Source organism: Drosophila sulfurigaster, chromosome 2L (genome assembly GCF_023558435.1).
Source record: "Drosophila sulfurigaster albostrigata strain 15112-1811.04 chromosome 2L, ASM2355843v2, whole genome shotgun sequence".
Lineage (NCBI taxonomy): Eukaryota > Metazoa > Arthropoda > Insecta > Diptera > Drosophilidae > Drosophila > Drosophila sulfurigaster.
This window is the reverse complement of record NC_084881.1, coordinates 299,692-322,500: the sequence shown is the minus strand read 5'-3', so window position 1 is coordinate 322,500 and position 22,809 is coordinate 299,692. Positions and strand designations below refer to the sequence as shown.

General features: G+C 35.5%; 1 protein-coding gene across 4 annotated transcripts in view; it reads right to left on the bottom strand.

The window, feature by feature from the left end:
- LOC133838124 (uncharacterized) overlaps positions 1–22,391 on the bottom strand; it is a 27,578-nt gene extending 5,187 nt beyond the window's left edge. The window contains exons 1-11 of one of the 4 annotated variants that reach the window (XM_062269116.1): positions 22,265–22,391; positions 19,189–19,496; positions 18,931–19,110; positions 18,453–18,615; positions 17,787–18,383; positions 17,083–17,578; positions 16,045–17,014; positions 14,703–14,836; positions 14,336–14,644; positions 14,179–14,277; positions 11,772–13,506 (exon numbers count right to left, since the gene is read on the bottom strand). In XM_062269116.1, coding sequence (XP_062125100.1) covers positions 13,367–13,506; positions 14,179–14,277; positions 14,336–14,644; positions 14,703–14,836; positions 16,045–17,014; positions 17,083–17,578; positions 17,787–18,383; positions 18,453–18,615; positions 18,931–19,110; positions 19,189–19,367 — 3,267 coding nt within the window. In that variant the 5' untranslated portion in view covers positions 19,368–19,496; positions 22,265–22,391 and the 3' untranslated portion in view covers positions 11,772–13,366. Of the gene's footprint in view, positions 1–11,771; positions 13,507–14,178; positions 14,278–14,335; positions 14,645–14,702; positions 14,837–16,044; positions 17,015–17,082; positions 17,579–17,786; positions 18,384–18,452; positions 18,616–18,930; positions 19,111–19,188; positions 19,497–21,868 lie in introns of those variants that run through there. The other 3 variants (XM_062269108.1, XM_062269124.1, XM_062269131.1) reach the window with 3 other exon arrangements.
- Positions 22,392–22,809: the final 418 nt, after the last annotated feature.

Genomic DNA, 22,809 nt, shown 5'->3' with positions numbered 1-22,809 from the left:
CCTGGAAAATAAAAAATTTAAAAAAATTTTTTTTCCCCCTTTTTTTTTAAAAAAATTTTTTTTTTTCAATTTTTTAAAAATTAAAACCCAAAATTTTTAAAAAAAAATTTAAAGGTTTTTTTTTTTAAAAATTTTTTTTTGGGTTTTAAAAAAAATTTTGGGGGTTTTTTTAAAAAAAAAAAAAATTTGGGCCCAAAAAACCCGGAATTAAAAAAAAAAGGGGAATTTTTTTTTAAATTTAAAAAAAAACATTAAATTTTAAAAATAATTTTTAAAAAAAAACCCCCCCCCGGGTTTGGGAAAATTTTGGGGGAAAAAAAAAATTTTTTTTCCCCCTTTTGCCGGGGTTAACCGGCCCCCCAAAAAAAAACCCCCTTTCCCCCGGGTTTTTTTTCCCCAAAAAAAAAAAAAAAAAAAAAGGGGTTGTAAATTTTTTTTTTTTTGGGGAACTTTGGGTTTGTTTTTAAAAACATTTCCGGCCCCAAATTGGGTTTTTTGGGGCCCCCCCTTTTTTTTTTTAAATAAAAATTTTTAAAAAAAATTAAAAAAAAAAAAAAAAAAATTTTTAAATTTTTTTTTTGGTTTTTTTTTTAAAAATTTTTTTTTTTTTTTAAAATTTTTTTTTTTTTTTTTTAAGGGTTAAAAGGGAAAAATTTTTGGGGTTTGGGAAAAAGAAATTAAATTTAAAAAACCCCTTTTTGGAAAAAAGGGGGGTTTTCGTTGGGAAAACCCAAAAAAGGAAATTAAATTTTTAAAAACCAAATTTTTTAAAAACCGGGAACCAAAAATTTTTTTTAAAAAAATTTTTTGGAAAATTTTTTTAAAAAAATTTTTTTTTAAAAAAAAAAGGGGAAATTTTAAAGGGAAAAAAGGGGAAAAAAAAATTTTTTTTTCCCTTGGGGGGGAAAAAAACCAAAAAAAAATTTTTTTAAAAAAAAAACCTTAAAAATTTTTTTTTTAAAAAAACCCCTCCCCCTTTTTTTTAAAAAGGGTTTTCTTTTTTTTTTAAAAAAAAAAAATTTAAATTTTCCCTTATCCAAAAAATTTTTAAAAGAAAAATTTTAACCCCCAAAAAAAAAATTTTTGGGGGTTTTTTTTTTGGGTTTGCCCCCAAAAAAATTTTTTTGGGAAAAATTTTTAAAACCTTTTTTGGAAAGGGGCCAAAAGAAAAAAAATTTAAAAAAAAGTTTTTTTTTTCCCCGGGAAAAAAAAAAAAAAAATTTTTCCCGGGCCCTTTTTTTTCCCCAAATTTTAAAAAAATTTTTAAAAATTTAAAAATTTCCCCCCGGCCCCTTTTTTTTTCCCCTTTTTTTAAAAAAATTAAAACCCCCTTTTTGGGCGAATTAAAGGGTTTTTAAAAGGGCCTTTTTTTCCCCTTTTTCCAAAATTTTTGAAAAAATTTTTGAAAAAAAAAAAAAAAAAATTTTCCCCCGGGGGGGGCCAAAAAAAAAAACCCCAAAATTGGTTTGGCCAAAAAAGGGGGGAATTTTTTTGGGTTTTTTTAAGGGGTTTTTTCCCCGGGGGAAAAAACCCCCAAAAAAACAACCGGGGGAAAGTTGGGGGGGTTTTTAAAATCGAAATTTTGGGGAAATTGGGGGAAAAATTGGGGAAAAAATTTTTTTAAAAAATTTTTTTTTTTCCCCCCCTTTTTTTAAAAAAATTTAAAATTTTTTTTTTTTTAAAAAATTTTTCCCCAAAAAAAATTTTTTTTTAAATTTTAAAAATTTGGGGGTTTTTCCGGGGCCCCTTTGGCCCGGAATTTTTTTTTTGGGGGTTTTTTTTTTTAAAAAAACCCCCCGGGAAACCCGGGAAAAATCCCTTTCCCCAAGGGGGTTTTTTTTTTTTTGGCTTTTTTTTTCCCTTTTTTAAAAAGGGGAAACCCAAAAACAAAAAAGGGGGGCCCCCCAACCCCCCCCGGGGGCCCCCCTTTTGGGGGGTTTTAAAAAGGGAAAAATTAAAAATTTTTAAAAATTCAAAGGGTTTCCCCCGGGATTTTTTTTGGGGGCCCCCTTTTTTTGCCCCCCGGGGGAAAAAAACCCCCTTTTTTTAAAAACTTTTTGGGGTTTTTTCCCTTGGGAAGGGGTTTTTAAAAAAAAAACCCCCCAATTTTGGCCCCGGAAAGGGTTTGGAAATTTTTTTTTTTTTTTTTTTTTTCCCCCCCCCAAAATTTTTTCCCTTTGGGACCCTTTTTAAAAAATTTTTTTTTTTTTGGGGGAAAAAAAAAATTTTTAAAAAAATTTTTTAAAAATTTTTTTAAAGGTTTTTTTGTTTATTCCCCTTTTTTTTTTTGAAGGGCCCCAAAAAAAAAAAGGGGAAAAAAAAAAGGAATTTCCAATTTTTTTTTTTTTTAAATTTTTTTTTTTAAAAGGGCCTTTTTTGCGGGCCCGGGGGTTGGGGTTTTTAAAAAAAAAAGGGGGGGGGGGGGAAAAAAAAAATTTTTTGGGGCCATTTTTTAAAAAAAACCCCCCTTTTTGTTTCCCCCTTTGGGTTTCAAAATTTTTTCCAAACCCCCCCCCCCCCCTTTTTTTTTTTTTTTAAAGGGGAGGCCCAAAAACCAAAGGGTTGGCCTTTTTTGGGGTTTTTTTGGGTGGGGCCCTTTTTTTTGGAGGTTTTTTTTTTTGGGGGAATGGGTTTTTAAGGGGGGGTTTTCGGGTTTTGTTAATTTTTTTTTTTAAATTCCCCAAAAATTTTTTCCCAAAAAAAGGGGGGCAGGGCCCCTTTTTTTGGGGTTTGGAAATTTTTCCCCGGCCCGGGTTTTAAATTCCCCCCGGGGGGGCTTTGGGGGGTTTTTTTCCCCCGAAAAACCCCCCAAAAGTAAAAAAAAGGAAATTTTTTAAAAAAAATTTTTAAAAAAAAAAAATTTAAACCAAAAAAATTAATTTTTTAATTTTTTTTTTTTTTTTTTTTTTTTTAAATTTTTAAAATTTTGGGTTTTTTTTTTTAAAAAAAAATTTTTTTTTCCCCCCCCCTTTTTTTCCCCTTTTTAAAGGGTTTTGGGAGGACGTATAGTGTTGGCCCTAGCACACTACCTTGAGGAACTCCAGCTTCAACAGTGAAAACATCAGATATAGCAGAGTTGCATCTCACAACAAATTTTCTGTCGTAAAGGTAAGACTCTAAAAGCTTATGGGTGTTGCTGGGGAGCATTGTCTTGATCTTGTACATTAGACCTTCTAGCCAGACTCTGTCAAATGCTTGAGAGACATCTAAAAATATGGCAGTACAGTACTCTCGTTTTTCGAACGCGTTCCGAATTTCTGATGTTATCCGGTTGACCTGCTCAATTGTTCCGTGCTTTCACGAGACCCAAATTGATGTGACGGGATTCCTTCCTGGAGTCTTAGGTACGTGTTTATCCGAATCAAAACGCATTTTTCAAAGAGTTTAGATAAGCATGAAAGTAGGCTTATAGGTCTATACGACGTGGGGACTGTGTGGTCTTTTCCCGGCTTTGCTATCATTATTATAATTGACTTCTTCCATCTCACTGGATAGTAGCCAAGTTTTGCGATGGTGTTGAAAAGCTGGGTGATAGTGCAAACGGCGCAATATGGGAGCTCGATGATCATTTTGGGAGTTATGAGGTCGCATCCCGGGGATTTTTCGGATTCAGTTGATTTTTGATGATGCTAACGATTTCATTTGGGCGAAATTCGATTGGCTCACGTTGAAGCTGAGGCTCGTTTGATAAAGTCGGCAGAGTAAACGCACTCGTGGCAGGATTTGGTTGGAATACATTTTTAAGGTGGTTGGCAAACGTGCTGGCTCTGTCTGCATCGCTACGCGCCCAGCCCCTGTGGGATTTCTTATAGGCATCACGGTTTCTTTCGGTGAGCTCAGAGTAGGGTGAGCTCTCCATAGTGAGTTTTTCGTACTAGAAGTACACAATTGCTCTATGTAGTGGCGTTGGACGTATGCTTCTTCTTGCTGTAGAGCTTTAGTAAGTTCACGTGAGGCATGTCTTAAACGTTGCTTAGAAGATGGCGATCTGTGGAATTGCCACTCTCGACGTAAGCGTCGCTTTTCGAGGACGAGCTGCTCGATTTGTAGATTTGTCTTCTTTCGATTGCTTTGTGTATTTATGGTTTGAGGTGTTGAAGCTTGGGCTGCAGAGACAAGTACAGACTCCAGTGAATTAACAAAGCTGTCTACGTTTGCTTCATTATTGAGATGGGGACTTAGCTCAATGTGTGAGCTTATATACTTTCTGTACTTAATCCAATTAGTTTTCTGTGAGGTCAATTTTAGTGATTGTTCCAATGTTCCTGGATGCCGGAGTAGAATAAACAGTATAGGCGAGTGGTCAGATGAAAGATCCGAAAGGCATTCGGCGCTTATCAGATTTTTTTGAATGTTTTTGGTAATCGCAAAGTCTATTAAATCGGGCAGTTTCTTTGGGTCTGCCGGCCAGTATGTTGGTGTGCCAGGAGAAACATAGTCGAGCTTGTTCTTGGCGTTGATAATGGCATTGTAGAGATGCTTTCCTTTTGGAGTCACGAGACGAGATCCCCAGTGTGTGTGCTTGGCATTGTAGTCTCCTTCTGCTATGAAGTGGTCTCCTAGTGAGTTGAAAAACTGCATAAACTCATCTTCAGCTATAGTGAAGCGAGGGGGGCAGTATACGGCGGCTAGTGTAAGTTCGTTGCCGGTATTTAGTTTTATATTTATAGATGTGGCCTGTAGGTAGTTTTTAGCAAATTTGTTATGATAGTAGTGCTTAATACGGCTTCTGATTAGAATTCCAGTCCCACCATGTGCTTTACCGTCTGGATGATTTTTTCCGTAGAAAGCATATCCTCGAAGATGAAAATTGTATTTGTTTGTAAGGTGTGTTTCTGAAAGTAGCATTACGTCGATTTGATTGTCGAGTAGGAATTGAGCTAACTCAAGTTTATGCTGTGAAACGCCGTTAGCGTTCCACGTAGAGATCCGTAGGGGAGTCATTATTTGGATTGTTGTGAAACCAGCATTTCAATCAATAGATTTTGGTTTCGCATTAAATCTTGCATAGTTGTGCGCATAAATGACATAAATTCTGTAAGGCTTTGTTGTAAGCTGCATATCATAGCTTCGAAGTGGCTATTTGACTGCTCCGGCGATTGATGCTGCTGAGCCATGTTCGGTTCTTGGTATGCTGATTGCAGAAATGAACTTTTTGAGGCAGGGATAGCCGGTCCTGATTTTAAAGCGCTTGCGTATGTCACACTTTTGTCAGAGTTTATAGGTCCTAGTGAGGATCTGGCTGCAGTCGAGAAGAAGACTTCAGGGTTTGATCTGGAGACTTTCAACGTTTTATTTTGGGTGCGGGCGGTAATTCCTTTTGTGATGAATGCGGCTTTTCAGATCCTTATAAACTGGGCAACCTCTATAGTTAGAAGTGTGATTGCCACCGCAGTTGCCGCACTTTTTCGAGTTGCAGTCATCTTTGTTCGCTGGGCAGTGTGCGGAGTCATGAATCTCTCCACAAACTACACACACCGGGCGCAGTTTACAGTATGACCTTGTATGAATTCAGAGATGATATAGAAAGGGTTCGTAAGAGTACACGTGTGAGCTCGAGTCTACAACGACTCAATCCTTTCATACATGCGAGTCGGGGGGCGACTGGTAAATGCTCCTATTTCATATGAAGCCAAGTTTCCACTCCTCTTGTCGAAGCGCTCACAATTTGCTCGCAGCTATGTGAGGTACCTTCACAGGACCAACTGTCACGCTGGCCCAAGAGCGCTCGTGAGCATTCTCAGAGAACGACTTTGGTTAGTCAATGCTCAAGAGCTTTGTCGTCAGACAGTACGATCATGCATCCGTTGCTTTAAATGCAAACCTCGGCTGCTTACGCAAATAATGGGAAATTTGCCTGCTGATCGACTCCGAGCGCTCCGCCCATTTTCAATTTGTGGCGTTGATTTTTTGTGGCCCAGTTGAGACTACCTATAGGATTCGCGGTTTTGCGATAAAAAAAAAAGAGGTTCACTTAGAAATTGTATCCGATCTGTCAACTAACGCATTTCTAATGGCTTTCCAAAGGTTTGTTGGTCGAAGAGGATGCCCGAGCCGAGTCCATTGCGACAACGCGACGAACTTCGTCGGAGCAAGTCGCCATCTGGAGGAGCTGAGGAGGCGAGTCGAGGCCGAGGAGAACGCAGTTCGCGACTTCGCATCAAGAAGCGGATGCGAATTTGCGGTTATACCGCCGAGGGCTCCTCACTTCGGAGGACTATGGGAGGCAGGTGTGAAGTCTGCAAAGCACCTACTCCTACGGACGGTGGGCAACGCCCTGCTCACGGCCGAGGAGCTGCAGACAGTGGTCGTGGCGGTCGAGGCGGTGCTCAACTCCCGCCCGCTAGGAGCCGTAAGCAACGACCCCAACGACGGCGAGGCACTAACCCCAGGGCATCTACTGGTAGGCGGTCCACTGGTGGCACCGGCAGCATCGCGGACCCCGGACCATGAGGGTCTGAGTTGCTTAAGGCGATGGCGAGCTGTCTCCTCGCTCAAGCGAGCGTTCTGGCAGCGATGGTCCCGGGAGTATGTGCTGGGCCTGCTGGCACGGGCCAAGTGGGACCGGTTGCAGCCAAATCTGCGAATCGGAGAGCTCGTCGTCGTCGCAGAGGACAACCAGCCGCCGATGCAGTGGATAGTGGGTCGAGTCGAGGCGGTGTATCCAGCAGCAGACGGGGCGGTGCGCGTCGCCGACGTGCGAACTAGCGCAGGAGGGCTATACAAACGGCCAGTACACAAATTGGCGCCTCTGCCAATCGTATGAAGGCACAGCCATTCATCGGGGCCGGTGTTGGTGCATTTGATTTAGATAATTAAGAGCATGAAGTATCAAATGAAGTCACATGAAGTTGTAAGAATTAGGGCGAAGCGAGAGCGCAATAAAGCTTTCGTTTGTTGCTCTCTGAGCGAATTCGCCTCGCTTCGCCGCTCTAGTTAAGTTAGGCTTAATGTAACTTAGCATAAAATGATAAAGACAGTTGAAATCAAACACTTATCAGCGCGTCATCACTCTTTTCGTTTCGTTTTCGTTGTACCAACAACAATTAGGTCTACTCTTTGTGTTCGCGAATAAAGCGGAAATATTAATAATTGCAAAAACTCTTGTGATTTTTCAGACATCGAGAGCCAATGAAGGATATAACAATAAAATGCTATTTCATAACCGAAAACTCTATTTTACGTTCTCCGTTGCTCTCTATATATATATATATATATATATATATATATATATAATATTGCTGACACTACTAGATTAGTGTTAGATGACAAGGATGTTTCATTCATAATTCTTGGTCAAGATATTTTATAACAAGAAGTCGTAAACTCGTACTTTCGAAGGAATAGTTTTTCCCAAAAAAACATTGTAGCTGCTGAAAAGCAGTGCTGCCAGTTTAGCAATTTAGTTGCTAGATCTAGCAACTTTTCAAAATATTTGCAATTTTTTTTTTTAAAATGCTATTAGCTACAAATCTAGCAACTTTTTATTTTTTGTTAGCTATTTTAGCAATTTTACATTTATAATTTACTTAAAGCCTTTTTATTTTGTATTTTTGCCATTCACTGCAAAAGTTGCGATTAATAATTCACAATGATATCGGTACTTTTATTTAAATTAATGCTTCGATTATATGAGCTACTTGAGTTCACTGACTTGAAAAGTTCACTGTGCCAAGTGTTTTTATACCCTTCTACCATATGGGTAGTGGCAGGAAATGTAACTTTGTGCCGGCAGGAAATGTATGTAACAGGTAGAAGGAAGCATCTCTGGCCTTATAAAGTATATATATTCTTAATCAGCGGCAACAGCCGAGACGATCTAGCCATGTCCGTCTGTCTGTCTGTCCGTATGAAATACTGGATCTCATAGACTATAAGAGATAGAGCTATAATTTTTTCGACAGCATTTGTTGCCACACCCACTTCCGCCCTCGCAAATCAATAAAATCGAATAAAAAGCGTAATTTTAAAGCTACAGCTGCGAATTTTGGTTTAATACTGTGGGCAAAAAGTAGTAAGACTTTGTTCATAATTTTAAAATTCTTTATTTATTCGGCCAAGTCTATTTCGTCCCCCTCAAATTAATCCCCCCGGCCACAATACACTTTCGCAAACGATTTTTCCAATCCTCGAAATAGTTTTTATAGTAGATTTCCGGAATAGCCTTCAATGCGCGTAGCGATTCTCGTTTAATGTCTTCAATTGACTCAAAACGGTTTCCCCGGTGCGATCGTTTGAGTTTTCTGAACAGCTAGAAGTCACACGAAGCTAAATCAGGCGAATACGGTGGTTGTGGAACGATATTGGTTGAATTTTTGGCAAAAACTCACTAAGAATCAATGCAGTATGCGACGGTGCATTATCGTGATGCAAAAACCAACAGTTGTTGATCCATTATTTTGGTCTTTTTAGACGAATTGCCTCACGCAAACGACGCATTATGTTCAAATAATAGTCCTTATTAACAGTTTGGCCAGATGGAAGGAATTCATAGTTCGCAACACCACGAAAATCGAAAAAAAACTGTCATCATGACCTTGATTTTTGAACGACTTTGACGAGCTCTTTCTTGACCCTCCTTGAAGTCTTTGTACCACTTAGAAACATTTTTTTGTGACATGGTAGAATCACCGAAGGCCTTTTGCAACATTTTGAAACATTTCGGCACCCGAAATTTAATTCCGCACATAAAATTTAATGGAACTTCTTTATTGAAAAATTTCACTCATTGTAAAAATCGCCGAATGCACTTTTTGTACTTCAGAAAAACTGGCATATATTAAACACTAATGATTATTTTAATATGATATTTGGCATAGAAGTTACTGACAGTCTTGCCAACCTAGAAACAAAATATTTCGACGAATGGATTTCCGCACGAAATATAAATTAAAAAGTCTTACTACTTTTTGCCCACAGTAGTACACAATAATAACAATACTTACTAGGGGTCAGTTGCTTTGGCTGACAATCTGATATACTGTGCTGCCTATGGTATATTTTGAATGTGGTTATATATCGATATACCAAATATACAATTTGGTATATTTTTAGAATGTTGTAGAATTTTCGGTATATTTTGAAAATAATACCCCAATATTTTGCTTTTATTCAAAAGAGGGTAGATGGTATCTCACAGTCAAGCACACTCGACTTTGTATTTCCAAAAAGGTGGGGTCAGATAATAGTCGTTTTAAAAATAATTACAAGCCTAATTGATGTGCTGGCGGTCTTAAAAGAACGACAATAAACCAATGAGTCAACTACTTTTTTTCCTTTTGCAAATAAGATCCGATTCATTTCGGCAAGTCCAATTTTCTCGTTTTGCAATTCGAAAAAATCTTGTGAAAGTGAAAACGGGAGCACCAATTTTTTCGTTTTCGTTTTCAAAACGAAAAGCGAAAGTGAAAGCCGGAGCATGCCTGATAAACAACATTTATAAGGTTAGTTTGGAATTTAAATATTTTTAATATAAATAAAACAAATTTAAAATTATTTTTATATATTTATAAAAACAGGTATGGACTACATAAGCATGAAAAATGTTGCTATAAATATGTATGTACTTCTCTATGAGTGTTAACACAAGAAGATACAAAATCCTGTTTATTTTAATTATTTGATTTCTAATTTCAATATTTTATTCCTACATTTATATAAAATGAATATAATCTATCAAAACTAACATAAAAAAGATTTAGCAATTTTTTTTATATTTTTTGTTTTAGCAATTTTTAGCAACTTTTTTTCAAATCTAGCAACTTTTACTCCGGAGAATCTGACAGCACTGCTGAAAAGTTGAAACAAGCTCAGAGCAACGAAAAGCCACTTTGTTGAAAGAAAATAACACACTATGGAACAGCGCAAATGCCATGATAAAAAGAATTCTACAAATAAATAAATGTCACATTGGCATTAATAAATTTGTGTAATGTCCCTTCGCCGATTACAGCTAATGAAGTTGACATTTTAAATGACCTATCAGAATTGTTATCACCTTTTGAAGAAGCTACTTTATAGGTTCCAATTGTCATCATTCCTAACATAACAGAGATTCGCCAAAAATAAATGAATTCAAAATTGCGAACTCAATATGTATTGGTTTCTGAAAGTTATTGGAGCAATAACTAGCGACCGTTTTTTGCAAAGCTCCTTGACAGCAACCAACACCATCAACAGAACGACCTGCAATCAGATTTTCTTTCATGCAGAGTAAAATTTGTAATAAAGTCCAATCGTGTCGTTCAGATGCCATAATAGTAATAAGGCAGAATTTAGAAAAACCAATAATTCCGGATTACTTACAGCGATCCACTGAACTATTGGGAGGTAAGATCTTAAAAATATTTACGGCTATAAGTTAAATGACAATTATTCTTTTTCAGATGAATACTGAGACCCCATTAAAGGAAATAACTAAGAAGTTCTTCTGTATTCCAGCAAAACTGGACAAATAATTTACGACCGCAGGACAATGCTGAATTCGAATGTAGTAAATAATTTGCTCTTTATAAACAACATGTACATTTAAGACTGAACAGTTATTGTTTTCATAACTTTTTTCATTAAAAATATCGATGTTACACTAAAGGTTTTCTTTAAAACATCGAAAACACACATCGATGTTTCTTCATCTCTAATTTGGCGAGTCAGAATTAAAGCTTCATAAATCCAAATACACCAACTTATTAATGAATGTACATGTTAATGTATATTGTTGATGAGTGTCAACAGCCGAGACAATATGGCCATTTCCGTCTATGTGAAAACTTCCGACCACTCAAATCGAAAAAGATAGCGAATTGACTTTATGATTCATGAAAATTTGGTTGATAAGAAATTTTAAGTTAAAATAAGTTTTAAGTTTTAAATAATTTTATAATTTGATATGGGCAATGCAGATTCTTAATGTCGGATCTTTATTGATTCAAATGACAGTCTCATATATTTTGTACGTTTAGTATATAAGCAATTCGGTTTATTATGTTTTGCTTTTATTCAAATGGGAGCGGTTATCCCATAATCTAGCTCACTCTGCTGTAGTTATCTTACTTGTACTGTTGTTGATGTGTTGATGAGCTTCCCATTTGTGTTGTATTACTTTAAATAAAAGTAAAAGTAGCATAGAGTTGTTTTATTTTTAGCTTTTATTTAGAATATAGTTTTTATTTTTCAGACTACTATTCTAAAAATATTTTCAATAATATTAGTACAAAAATTGTACATACAATTATTATAAATACCAACTTGCTTTGTAGCTAATATATTTGAATTCGATAATAATACTAATCAGATAGTTTTGCGGCCTTATGTTTATAAAATAATGCCAGTTTGCCTTATTCAAAGGATTAATAATAATTCGTAATACTAAATAATATTAATATTAAATGACTAGGGTACGTTTTCAGTTTTAATTATTTAATTTGTGTTAGGCTGAGTTTAGAAAGATCGAAAGATGAATATTGCGCATAAAGGTTCTTATGGGCAATTTTTTTTGTTTATTTTATTTGTATTTTGGGTAACTCGCAACACACTGAGACATAAACTACTAATGAATTGTACATAGAATGAATACAAAATGTTTATTTATATTATTAAAAACGATATTAATGTTTCAATAAATTAAATTATGGGCGCTTTTAGTTCCACCTAGATAAAAACTTAAATTATTGAAAATGAATACATATGTATACATTAAACATTGTCCATTTAATTTAATTAAACACTTCAGTAATAAAAATAAAATATAAAAAATATGGTGTGTGTTCTTGCATTTTTGTAAACAAAAAAGCTGAAATTATGCTACTTACTTTAATAGACCCTAAATGTTTTATATTCTATGGTAATAAATAGAAATATATACATATATATTTCAAATAGAACTTACTATCTTTTGAAATATCCAAAAATTTTTATTTGATTCATAAGGTTGTCTACCAAAACACTACGACGAATTTTCGTAACGTAAACGCTATGACACCAGTGTCTCTACGCCAAACATAAAGGCGGCAAATGATTTTTGAAATGGGAAATATATCTTCAGTACTTCTGATTGATACAATGAAAAATACAGTCCAATTCGCGAGGACAACCTGAAAACAGACTTCCGCTTTTATTAACAAAACAGCATCCACTATTTGATTACTACTTTGAATCGGATCATTAATTAATTTAATTAATAATCAATTCATTTTTTTATACTGCTTCTTGATTCCCATCACATATGTATATGTATCATTTTATTCCATATAGTGAACATATTATTATTATCCTCTCTTGGATTTGAGTTCACTTTTGCCAGGACTACTTACTGCTGGAGATAGTTCAGTTTTCCCAATATCTTAAGTTCTTAATTGTGTATGTAAGCATTTATATTAATTTTTCTTTTAAACATTTATTGAAATGTGGAGGGCGTTTGTGTATTTTAATTTTTGAAGTTACGAAATTACCGTCGTTTGGCTTCGTAATAAAGTGATGCCTTGAAATCATTTTCCGAAGGGTGACATTGTATTTACAGCCAAACTTTAATTTTGCTGGATTTTGAATTTATGATATTGAACGAAAAAAAAAAACAAAAATTTTAAGTTGATCACAAAGCAACTAAGCTATTCATTGTATTATTTTAGACTGATTTCTTATAATTATCGTAAAACTATAAAACTCACCTTCGTCGGTTTAGGTCTTGTGGAGAAAATTAGTATATATGGTCTCGGCTATTATTGTTTTTGGACACTATGATTTATGCAGCTTATTACATGAATTTCGAGTGACTGGTGTAAAATGATAAACGGTACATGAAACACTAAACGGTTCAGTTACACTCTTGAAGACAGACTTTAGAGTTTATATACATATATATATATAAATTCAGTATTGTGTAGTAATATTTTTCATTCAGCTCATTATGTTATTATTGTATTTTGCTGTGATTATTTTCGTTTCAAATGCATATATTTTTATTTATTACTAATGTTATTTAGTATGATGTGGGAATTAGTGGACTCTTGTCGTTTTCACATTTTTTTCCTTTATTTCAGTCTTTACGATTCACGGCATTGTACATTTGAAATATTCAGTTTTACTCATAAAATGACCAATATACATATATATAATTGTTATTCATTCTGAAGATTTGGTTATCTTAAAGAGGCCAACGAGTGTAAGAATAAGTCAAACGTGTAAAAAAGTCGATGAAGAGCTGATTAGATAATCTGCGATAAATAATCGAGTCTATCTAATATCCTTCGAAAAAGATATACATACATTCATTACCCATAATATACAAATGCATTCAAAAAATCATAACCAACGAGCAATAATTGGTATTATAAATAACAGTTTAAGGTCGGTCTATTTCTCTCTCGCATTATTGGTCCAGTGAGGCGGTTTTCGCACGCTTCCAAAGCGATTTGAACAAACCCTTTTTTTTTGCTTTGGGTGTGGTGCCGACATTGACGACTGCGGATGCGGTGTCCTTACGATTTTTGGTGTCTATTCGCGTTGAAACTAGAATAATTAGTATTAATAAAGAAGTTGACAAAAACAGAAAGTAGTAATTTCAGAAGTTAGTTAAGATATATTCTGTTGAAGAAAAACTCAACTTGTGCAATGATGTCGGTAGTAGAAATTAGTTCGATCCTTGCAATAAAAAACATACCCTCCACAATAAAACCATATTTAACAAATATCCCAAATAAATTTAAATTCAAAATATACCAGGCTTTCATTCAAAGCATCAACATATGAAAAAATGGCAAACGAGTCGTTGCTTTAACAAAAAGTATAGATAAAAGTATTTCTTAAATTAACGTGTACAATTATAATCAATACAAAATAATAGCAACCAAATTTTCAGGAATCATAAAGACTGTAGTCTTATGTATGTTCCAAAAATCATTACCTACAAGCCAAAGCTTTCTATTCGTTTTTTTCCTATTTACAGGGTCGGAATCGGTTATGGCAAAAATAGTTGCTGAGATCTTACGGACAGACTGATAAAGGATATATACTCTATACTTTATGGGGTCGGAGGTTACTCCTTTTGCCTGATACGTACATTCCCAGCATGCATAAAGTTTTAATAACCCGCTACTCAAACGGTAGAAGGGATAAATATTTTGTGTTTTAAAACAGAAACTTGCGTTATAATGAAATTCGATTTAGAATATAAATACATACATATAATCTCACCAGATTCAAATTCGTACGCATGCTTGCTATTGCTCTCATCCATTGCTTGTTCGCTATAGGCCTTGTGTTTCCGATCCTTGTTGTGCTCTAGAACCAATGTACACATAGTACAGATGCGTATAGTACATAATTATATTTTACTCACTCTTTTTTGTGATCAGCAAACTAGTGACACGTCGCAGTGCTTCACGAGGCGATTTATTTAAAAAGGATGGTGTTAGATTTGGTGGCAGAGTAAGAGGCTTACGAGATTGTCCAGTGCCGGACATGCCTATCGGATTATCCCAGACACGAACTGAGGCCAAGCGATCAATATTTTCAGTAGAGGCAGGTCGCATGCTACGCTGTTTGGGGTACCAGCCTCTCGCAGGAGCTCCAGTCATACGGAGCATTTCATTGGAGGCTAAAGCGTGGTTCATTGAACGTTGTCGACATATTTGGGATGTACCATACGCTGATCCAGCTGATCCAACACAGGTTAAATTATATCAATATCACAAATTCTGTTCAACACTCACCTACTATTCCCATAATGGAATTGCCCATACTAATGCTATTCGATGTGCTTGACCTTGGCGCCGTACGGGACCTACTAGCAGGAGCAGGATCATTTTGTCGTCGATAGGGAGTGCGTGGAATGTCACAGCTTTGCAAAAAAATGTATATACCATCGGGTACAAGATAGAGATGACAGTATTATCATATTGTAAGATACTGTATATCATTTAAAGTCAGTTTGAATGAAATGAATAAAATCATCATTAAATGAGTGCCCTTTTTCGTCAATTAAAAATATCACAATTCATTTTGAATGAAATATGCTTCTCCGCGTACAATGCTTTGATTTTGATTAAAAAATGTTGAATCATTATTTTTCATTTAAATTTATTTTTCCTTCAATTTATAGTGTATGGGAATTTATGTTTTTTTTTTTGTATAATTATAAGATATTATAAATTAAAATATCCCATAACAAAACGATTTTAAAACAATATAGATAGATCTAAAGCCAGAAAAAATCCAAATCACCCTAAAAATTTTGAGCTGTATTGTTTTCAAAACCAATATCTTGCAATCTATCCACTTCAATGTTTTCACCAATTATAGAACTAATCGTGTTCAAAAAGTTTTGCTAAATATTTTGTAAACTTTGAATGCAAATATCACTCCAGAAACATGGTCATATAAAAAGTGGACTGTTCTGAGTGAGTGGTCTACCAAGGACTTAATATAATTATTTTAATATCTAATTTTTTGATCAACAATTTTGTAAATGATATGAAGAGCTGTCATATGTTACACGCGAGATATAGGATTGACTGATAGGTTTACAACAGGGGTGCTCAACGCCTATACACTGAGTGCACTTTTGTTTTTGTAGATGCTCTGTGCTTATGGCTAGTGCGCCCATACGCACCGTGCATATGGGCTTCGATTTGCATGCGAAACAAAAACAATTTTGCTTGTTTCTTCATTACATCTCTTTCCGTCGTCACGCTTCGCTGACCGCAATGTAATTTGTTTTTGGTTTTTCTCAAACACATGCACTAGAACTTATTCTTCTGTCTGTGTTGGGTTTTGATTTATTTCGTGGTCGACCATCGTAAGTGTTATGTTAAATTTTTTGGCGGTTTTGAAAAATAAGTGATGAATTTTTTATACCAAAAACTATAAATGTGAATATAATGCGAATATGCTTGGATGTAAACACAAAATACAATCTCTCAGTGCACAGCTGCGCCCCAACACAAAAGCGCCGCTACATATGTACACGTTTTCTTGTGTCTGTGTTAGTAAACGCACTGCCATAAGACGAATTTGAGCACCCCTGGTTTACAAGTTAAATAAGCTTACCCTCTGGAAAATATTGGCGTTTCAGGAAGACTGCATGATGTTTGCAAACGATGTTCCTCGCGAGGCGACTGTTTTAAGCTGCGTTTGGTACTATAGTTAATATACCTCCGTTGGTAAGAGCCCGTACCAGGGACAGACCCACCCTCGCACGAACCTGCTGTACACATGGGTGGCTGAGAAAGTGACGGTGGCAGGTGACCTAAACCCGTTGGTGTGGTAATACCGCTGCCGCTGCTATAGCTAAATGTCTTTGGTGATCTTTTGCGGTACTGTGAGTCAATGCTTCGCGATTTTAGCATATTGGCCGAACATTGGCCGGCTCGATGTGGTGGCACCGCTGGCGCTATCGAAAGTCCTGATAGTCCGGGTAATCCCTCAGGGAAGCCAGTGGATTGATGAGACGGTGCCGGTGGTGGTGGCAGCTCATCGTTGAAATGACGCACTGCGGTGACATTTTCATGACTGCGTCTCTTTTGGCTATTGCTATGCACCGTTGCTCCGCAAGCTGTGGCATGCACCTCGGCAACTGTGGTTCCACGTATGCCCGTTGCTGCCGAAGTCGTCGTTAGTACACACGCAGATCTCGTTAGATCTGTTGTTTTCGAAGGCTCTACTGGTGAGGGTGGAAGTGGCGCATCGTAATCGAATATATCAGGATTTGAGCTGGGTGGCGATGGTGGCAGAGGCCCAAGACCTATACTTTGTGACAATAGCATCTCTTTACCGCTCTCTGATTTATGGACCCCTGGGCGAAATTCTAGTAGTCGTTTGGCATCCGACTGTGCAGCTGTTCCACTTATAGGTCCACTCTGACTTATTATTGGTAAATCGCCGCGCAGGAGAGCGCTTATGTTTTGCTCGATCTGCTTTAGTGGAGCGCAACCATAGCTAAAGTCTGATAGCTCTTCGTCTTCCTCTAAAGTAGGCGCAAGGTCTGTGTGAGGAGTTGTCGCGTTCGAGATACGTTGATCTACTTATTTAAATGAAAATTAAATGCGTTTTAGCTTGATCTGAATATCTTCTCCCATATACACTTACCGTCGACATTGTACGTGAATAAATCAAAGCCACTAAGACGTTCCTCATCGAACTCTCCACTACTTGAGGTGTGGTCCGGCATTGACTCGGCGCTGAGCCTTTTTTCGGTGAGCATTGCCGTTTTACTCTTCATGGGCTTGTTGCTCAAATGCTCTGTAGCCTCGGCAATATCCAAGGATAGTGCAGCCCGGTGTGTTGCGGGAATTTCTGTACAACGTCGATTCTGTGACGTAGTTGTATTGCACTCTTTATACATGAAGTTTGTATCGCAAGGTGTTTGCACCGGTGGCAATAAAGCAGATTCGCTTAGCTCGCTGTCACTATTGTAAAATTCGTTACTGATTGCTCCTGCGCTCTGAGATGGCTTTGGCATAATAAAAATATCAGCGGAATGAGAGGACTTTTTGGCAATAGATCGTCGAATGACAAAGGTACCCTTTCCTAACATACTCTCATTGGGGTTGAACAAATTTTTAAAATCGGGTTGGAGGTTCTCCTGCGGTTGTTGTGATAATAAGATAATAATAGGTGAGCATGTATTTCAATTAGTAATGTAAAGCGGCTTGTCGCACCTTTGGAAATAAATATAAGTTTTGTTTGGAAATGTAAATAAAAAAAATGTATAGGGGAAAATCTGAACATCGTTCTATAACCTTAGTATAAAGCTCTGATTTGACCAAATAATGATGAGATTTTGTATTCACCTTATGGCCCAACTTTTTCGATGTACTTTTCTTATTGCTTTTAAATTGAATTTCCCAAGCGACGCCATTTTGTTTGGCCGGTATTATTTCTGTAGAAATTGTGGACTCCTCCAGTGAGTCTTCAGAATAGTTGTCCTGGACTTGTTCATATTTTGGAGTAGCCATATTATTATTCGATGAAGCTGGAGAGGCCTCTCCACTTGAAGTGTGCTGAGACCCGGAAGTTGATGTAGAATGTGGGTTTGGTATATGACAAACTTTGTGTCTCTCAACAGAGTTTAGTAGCCTATGGCCACGTGCGCTTTCACCACTGACTTTCGCAGATGGCCCTGGGTAAATAGTCACCGGATGCTCGTTTAAAATCGGCTCCGGCAATTTAGCTAGGTTGCCTCGTAGCACAGCGTTATGTACGGCACTGATGTCAATGCCGAGAGCATTCCTCTCCGCATTACAGCCGCCTACCTGAACTGAGGCTAATAATCTTGAAGAGTTTTTTGACAAACTGATGTTAAAATTTGATGTTTTAACATTGCAGCAGGGCAGACTTGAGTACTTGGAGTTGGTTGCTGGCGTTGAGTTAGAACTACGCACCTTGGGCTGAATGTGTAAATATAGACAAATAGGTTCGTCATGTGTGCATAGGTATTGATGTTGGTAGGTACGTACCAGCGTTGTTTGTATAAGTCTAGGCGTGGATTCCCGAGTTTTCGATGACTCTGATAATTTGCTTATAATTTCAATTGTGCTGTCAACTTCGTTGAAACTGCCTTCGGGCACTGTATCTGTACTTGGAGTTTGTGGCACATCCTCTGAATCCTTTTTTGACATGCTGCATAAAAAATGTCTCAGTTATTAGCAACTTAATACATCTGGAATTAGTTAAGATCTTTTGTTGGAAGTCATATTAAGTTCTCTCACTAATAATTTTATGAAAACCAAGCTGTAAGCGTGAAATAGAAGCATCTTCTACCCGTTTGCGACTATCGTTAAAATACATTCAAATCAACGTATTTTAAGTCTGAGCCATTCAGTCAAGCTGCAACCGCTATGTCAATATTTAAACTGCTGATTGTACACATTTTCACATATTTTCTATCTATTGCGGGTTTTAAAAGGTGTTGGTTAACTTGGACTAAATACTCACTTTTTTCGACTGAGACTCATATAACCGTCGTCCTCTGACTGATTCTCCCCACTATTGCTATGCAAGGTAACCGGTTTTGTCGTTGCCTCATCGAACTCCGATATAATATCGTCAAGTACTTTAATAGGCTCAGGTATGTCGTCTATATAGATGGGTTCCTGAGACTGCTGTCGTTGATCGCTTCAAATCGAATTAAAAACAAAACCATTTAATTAATCTTATTGTAAATTGTAACTACATTTTGAGCGCCCTACATACTTTTGGAGATGTTCCCCGTGCGGCGATGACGTATCCAATAAATTTAGATCTGCGTGCTTGGACTCTGCATCGAAGGGCATGACAGATGGTTGTGCCTGTACCTGTGCCATTGTTGGTTTCAGCTCTAATGTGTCAAGAGGATCACCTGCTCGACACGATTCTTCAGGTAATGTTGCCATCTTGTTGATCTTGATACTTATATTATAGCATTTCAAATTGTTGATCTTTTTGTTTGTTTTAATTATAAAATGACATCAATGTACAATATACAACCAAAGTAACTATACTTGCGTCAGTTCGGTTTCCAACTGAAAATGATTATTTGTTCGAATATTAAAAACAAACTATTTGATACAGATTTCCTAACTAATAACGCACATTATAGAAGTTCGAATTAGGATTAACTGCATTTATTGTGTTATAAAAAAAAGGAAAATTATACTTCAGAATCAAATAGATGGAGTAAATTATTCTCTTAAAGAAAATATAAATGTAGACACATAAAACGTAATGTCTTTTATATCATCAAAATTAAAATAAAATTCTAGACCTTGAAGATTCCCCACACAAATGCAATTCTGAGAATGATTTGTCTGCTTAACAATAGTATACATTTCTTATTTTCTTATTTTGTACTGTTTTTCATTCTAGAAATTATGTTTAGTAACTTAATATAAAAATAAAATACAATGAAGGTATTCTAATTTTGTTCCTCCAGCAAATACATGTAACAGGCAGAAGGAGTCAGCATCAACAGCTGACCCAATATAGCCAATTCCGTCTGTCTGTCCGATGGAAACTCTGTTACTTTTTCCCGACAGTACTTGAAATTTTTAATTATGCCTATTTTCAACGCCGCAGAGATTTTGTGTAAAGACTTTAATACAGTTAATATGATTCCTGAAAATTTGATTGTGATCAGACAACAATTTTACAAGTTACTTAAGAAATAATTTTAAATGGCAATAAACGGTTGCTTTTGGTCTTAGTTGCTTCCGTTGGTAATCTGGAATATTTTGTACTCTATGGTATACATATTTTGAATGTAATAGTATATCGATATATCATATTCTGAATTTAGTATATCTTAATGTTTTCCAGTGTATTATTTAGGTATTTTTTATAATTGATAACACATTGTTTCACAATCAGGCACGCTCGCCAGGCACAAGTATAATACCCTTCTACCCTATTGGTAATGGGTATAAAAATTAAAACTCTCATTTTGGTACTATGTAGTCGCGTGACGTATAACTAAAAAGTTGGAAAAATAAAGTTTTGGGGAGTTATACCATAATTTAGATTGAAAATCATATTATACCATCGATCTGTCAACCGTATACTCAATTCATATACTAATTCCGCACCTCTAAACTCACCGCCAATTTGAATTAATATTTAAACAACTAAAAGTAAAGCTTTAAAATTTTTTTTATTTATTATATGATAATGAATTCATTTTAACATAAAATATCAATGACTGCTTTCAAGATAATATATAAATATATTTTTTAGAAAAACTTAAAAAAGTAAAATAATAAATCGGTCATCAGGTTAGCGTCACCTGCGTCAAATTAAGTTGTTGACCAATAATGAATATTTTTAACACATTTTTTTATTAAAAAAATTTTAAATTATAATTAGTATTGCACTTTTGACTGAAATTATTTCCAAAATTTCGTTTGTAATTTCAATAAAAACAAACCTGTGAGATATTATAATTTAAATTCATTAAATTAATGTACTAAAAAAATACCTAATTAATTTGGGAAATTAGTAAAACAAGTGCTGTCATAAAAATATATGTACAACTCTATCTCTAACCTAATGGCGAGCCGTGTATGTATGTGTGTAGATAAGTATGTATGTATGTACATAAGTATGTATGTATGTACATAAGTATGTATGTATGTACATAAGTATGTATGTATATACTTTTACCTTGAATGTATTATTTTATTTATTTCGATATTTGTATGCCTTTATTTTTGATGCAAAAATCTTTGTAAAATAATTTTAACACAAATAAATAATTTTAAAAAAAATTGGATCCAATAGCCAAAAGTGTAAAACATTGACTTCAATATTTATAAAGTATGTATATAATGGCTAGCTATGTATGTACAAAATCAAAATTAAGTAATCCACCTGTGTATGTGGAGGAGGACATTCAGATTTATATGTTTTTCTTCTAAATTTATGCCTTACTCTTCACGACTCATATTATCTACATACTTAAATAATGCATGTACATATGTACACATATGTAAGTATGTACATATATATTAAGCTTGCAAGTCTCTCCTCCCCATTACTAATTGTCGATAAGCCATTCTCAAAACGTACACATGTACATGTAAAATTTAACACTACATATACACATAAATCTATAGATATTTTGTCTATTACTTGATTAAATAAAGTTGCCTTTCATGGCCATAGGCCGTCATCTTAAGGGTCACGAATCGAAGTCTGCCATCGATTTTTCATAAACACGCGCACTTTTTCTTACACAGCTACATACATTCTGACATAAATTTTTTGTTTTTAGTTTTTTTTTTATCCTAATTAATCGCGATATCTTATATGAAAATTTATATGGTAATTTAAGTACGTATATATGGAAATGCAAAAAGGTACATATGTAAGTTCAAAATTTTCTATTAGAAACGCTGCATACTTGACAGTTTGTAAGGGTGAGAGAGACAACCAGTCAACCCACCAGTGGCTTATGTAGTGCCTAGCTAAGCAATGACTTCGACCACGTCAATGTTGGTGGTTGTGGCTTTTGATACGACAGAAACAGGCGGAGACTCCTGAGAACGAAACAATTCTATTTGCATCTTTAAATTGCTTATAGGCATACGCAAATATACTTCTATGGCCAAACTTATGAATGCGTACGTTCACCACAGCATAGCATCTCCATGACCATATATGTATGTATATGTACTCTGATATATACTCTGTATGTATATACATATGTTCACATTTCGCACACCATTTTATACTTGTTTGAGTCATTTCGCAACATATTTGCAGTTCTCATTTGGTTAAAAACCGGCGACATACTCACACAAGTGTATGTACATACATACATATATACCAATTTATTACAATTAACAAAAATGTTGGAGTGCGTTTTGATTGCTAAGCATCCAAACTTGTATCTGCCCGCTTTGAGCATCGAAACACAACTGAAGCAAAAAGAGCTAATCTTGGTGGATGAGACTGCGAAGTGAATTGAATGAAAGAGCAAATGTAAAGAGTTCAGCATGCTTGCATTCCATATAGTCGATTTTGGAAATTTATAGAAAAAAAAATATTAGGTTTCATTAAGCAACGTATTAACTCATATGTATGTATGTATGTACATATCATAATCTGTATAGCATTTAATTATCGAGAAGTCTACAATAGCGCAATCAACCCATAAGACCATAAATATGTGTATACATACATATGTACAATGTATGGGCTAAAATCGATGATAATTAAAAAAAAATTTACATTTTAAAAATTACTGCAAAATAGCTTTATTAGATGATAAAAAACGTCCTAAAATAGATGGTCAAAATAAAAAAAACTATTTTAAATTTTAAAAATTACTGCAAAATACCT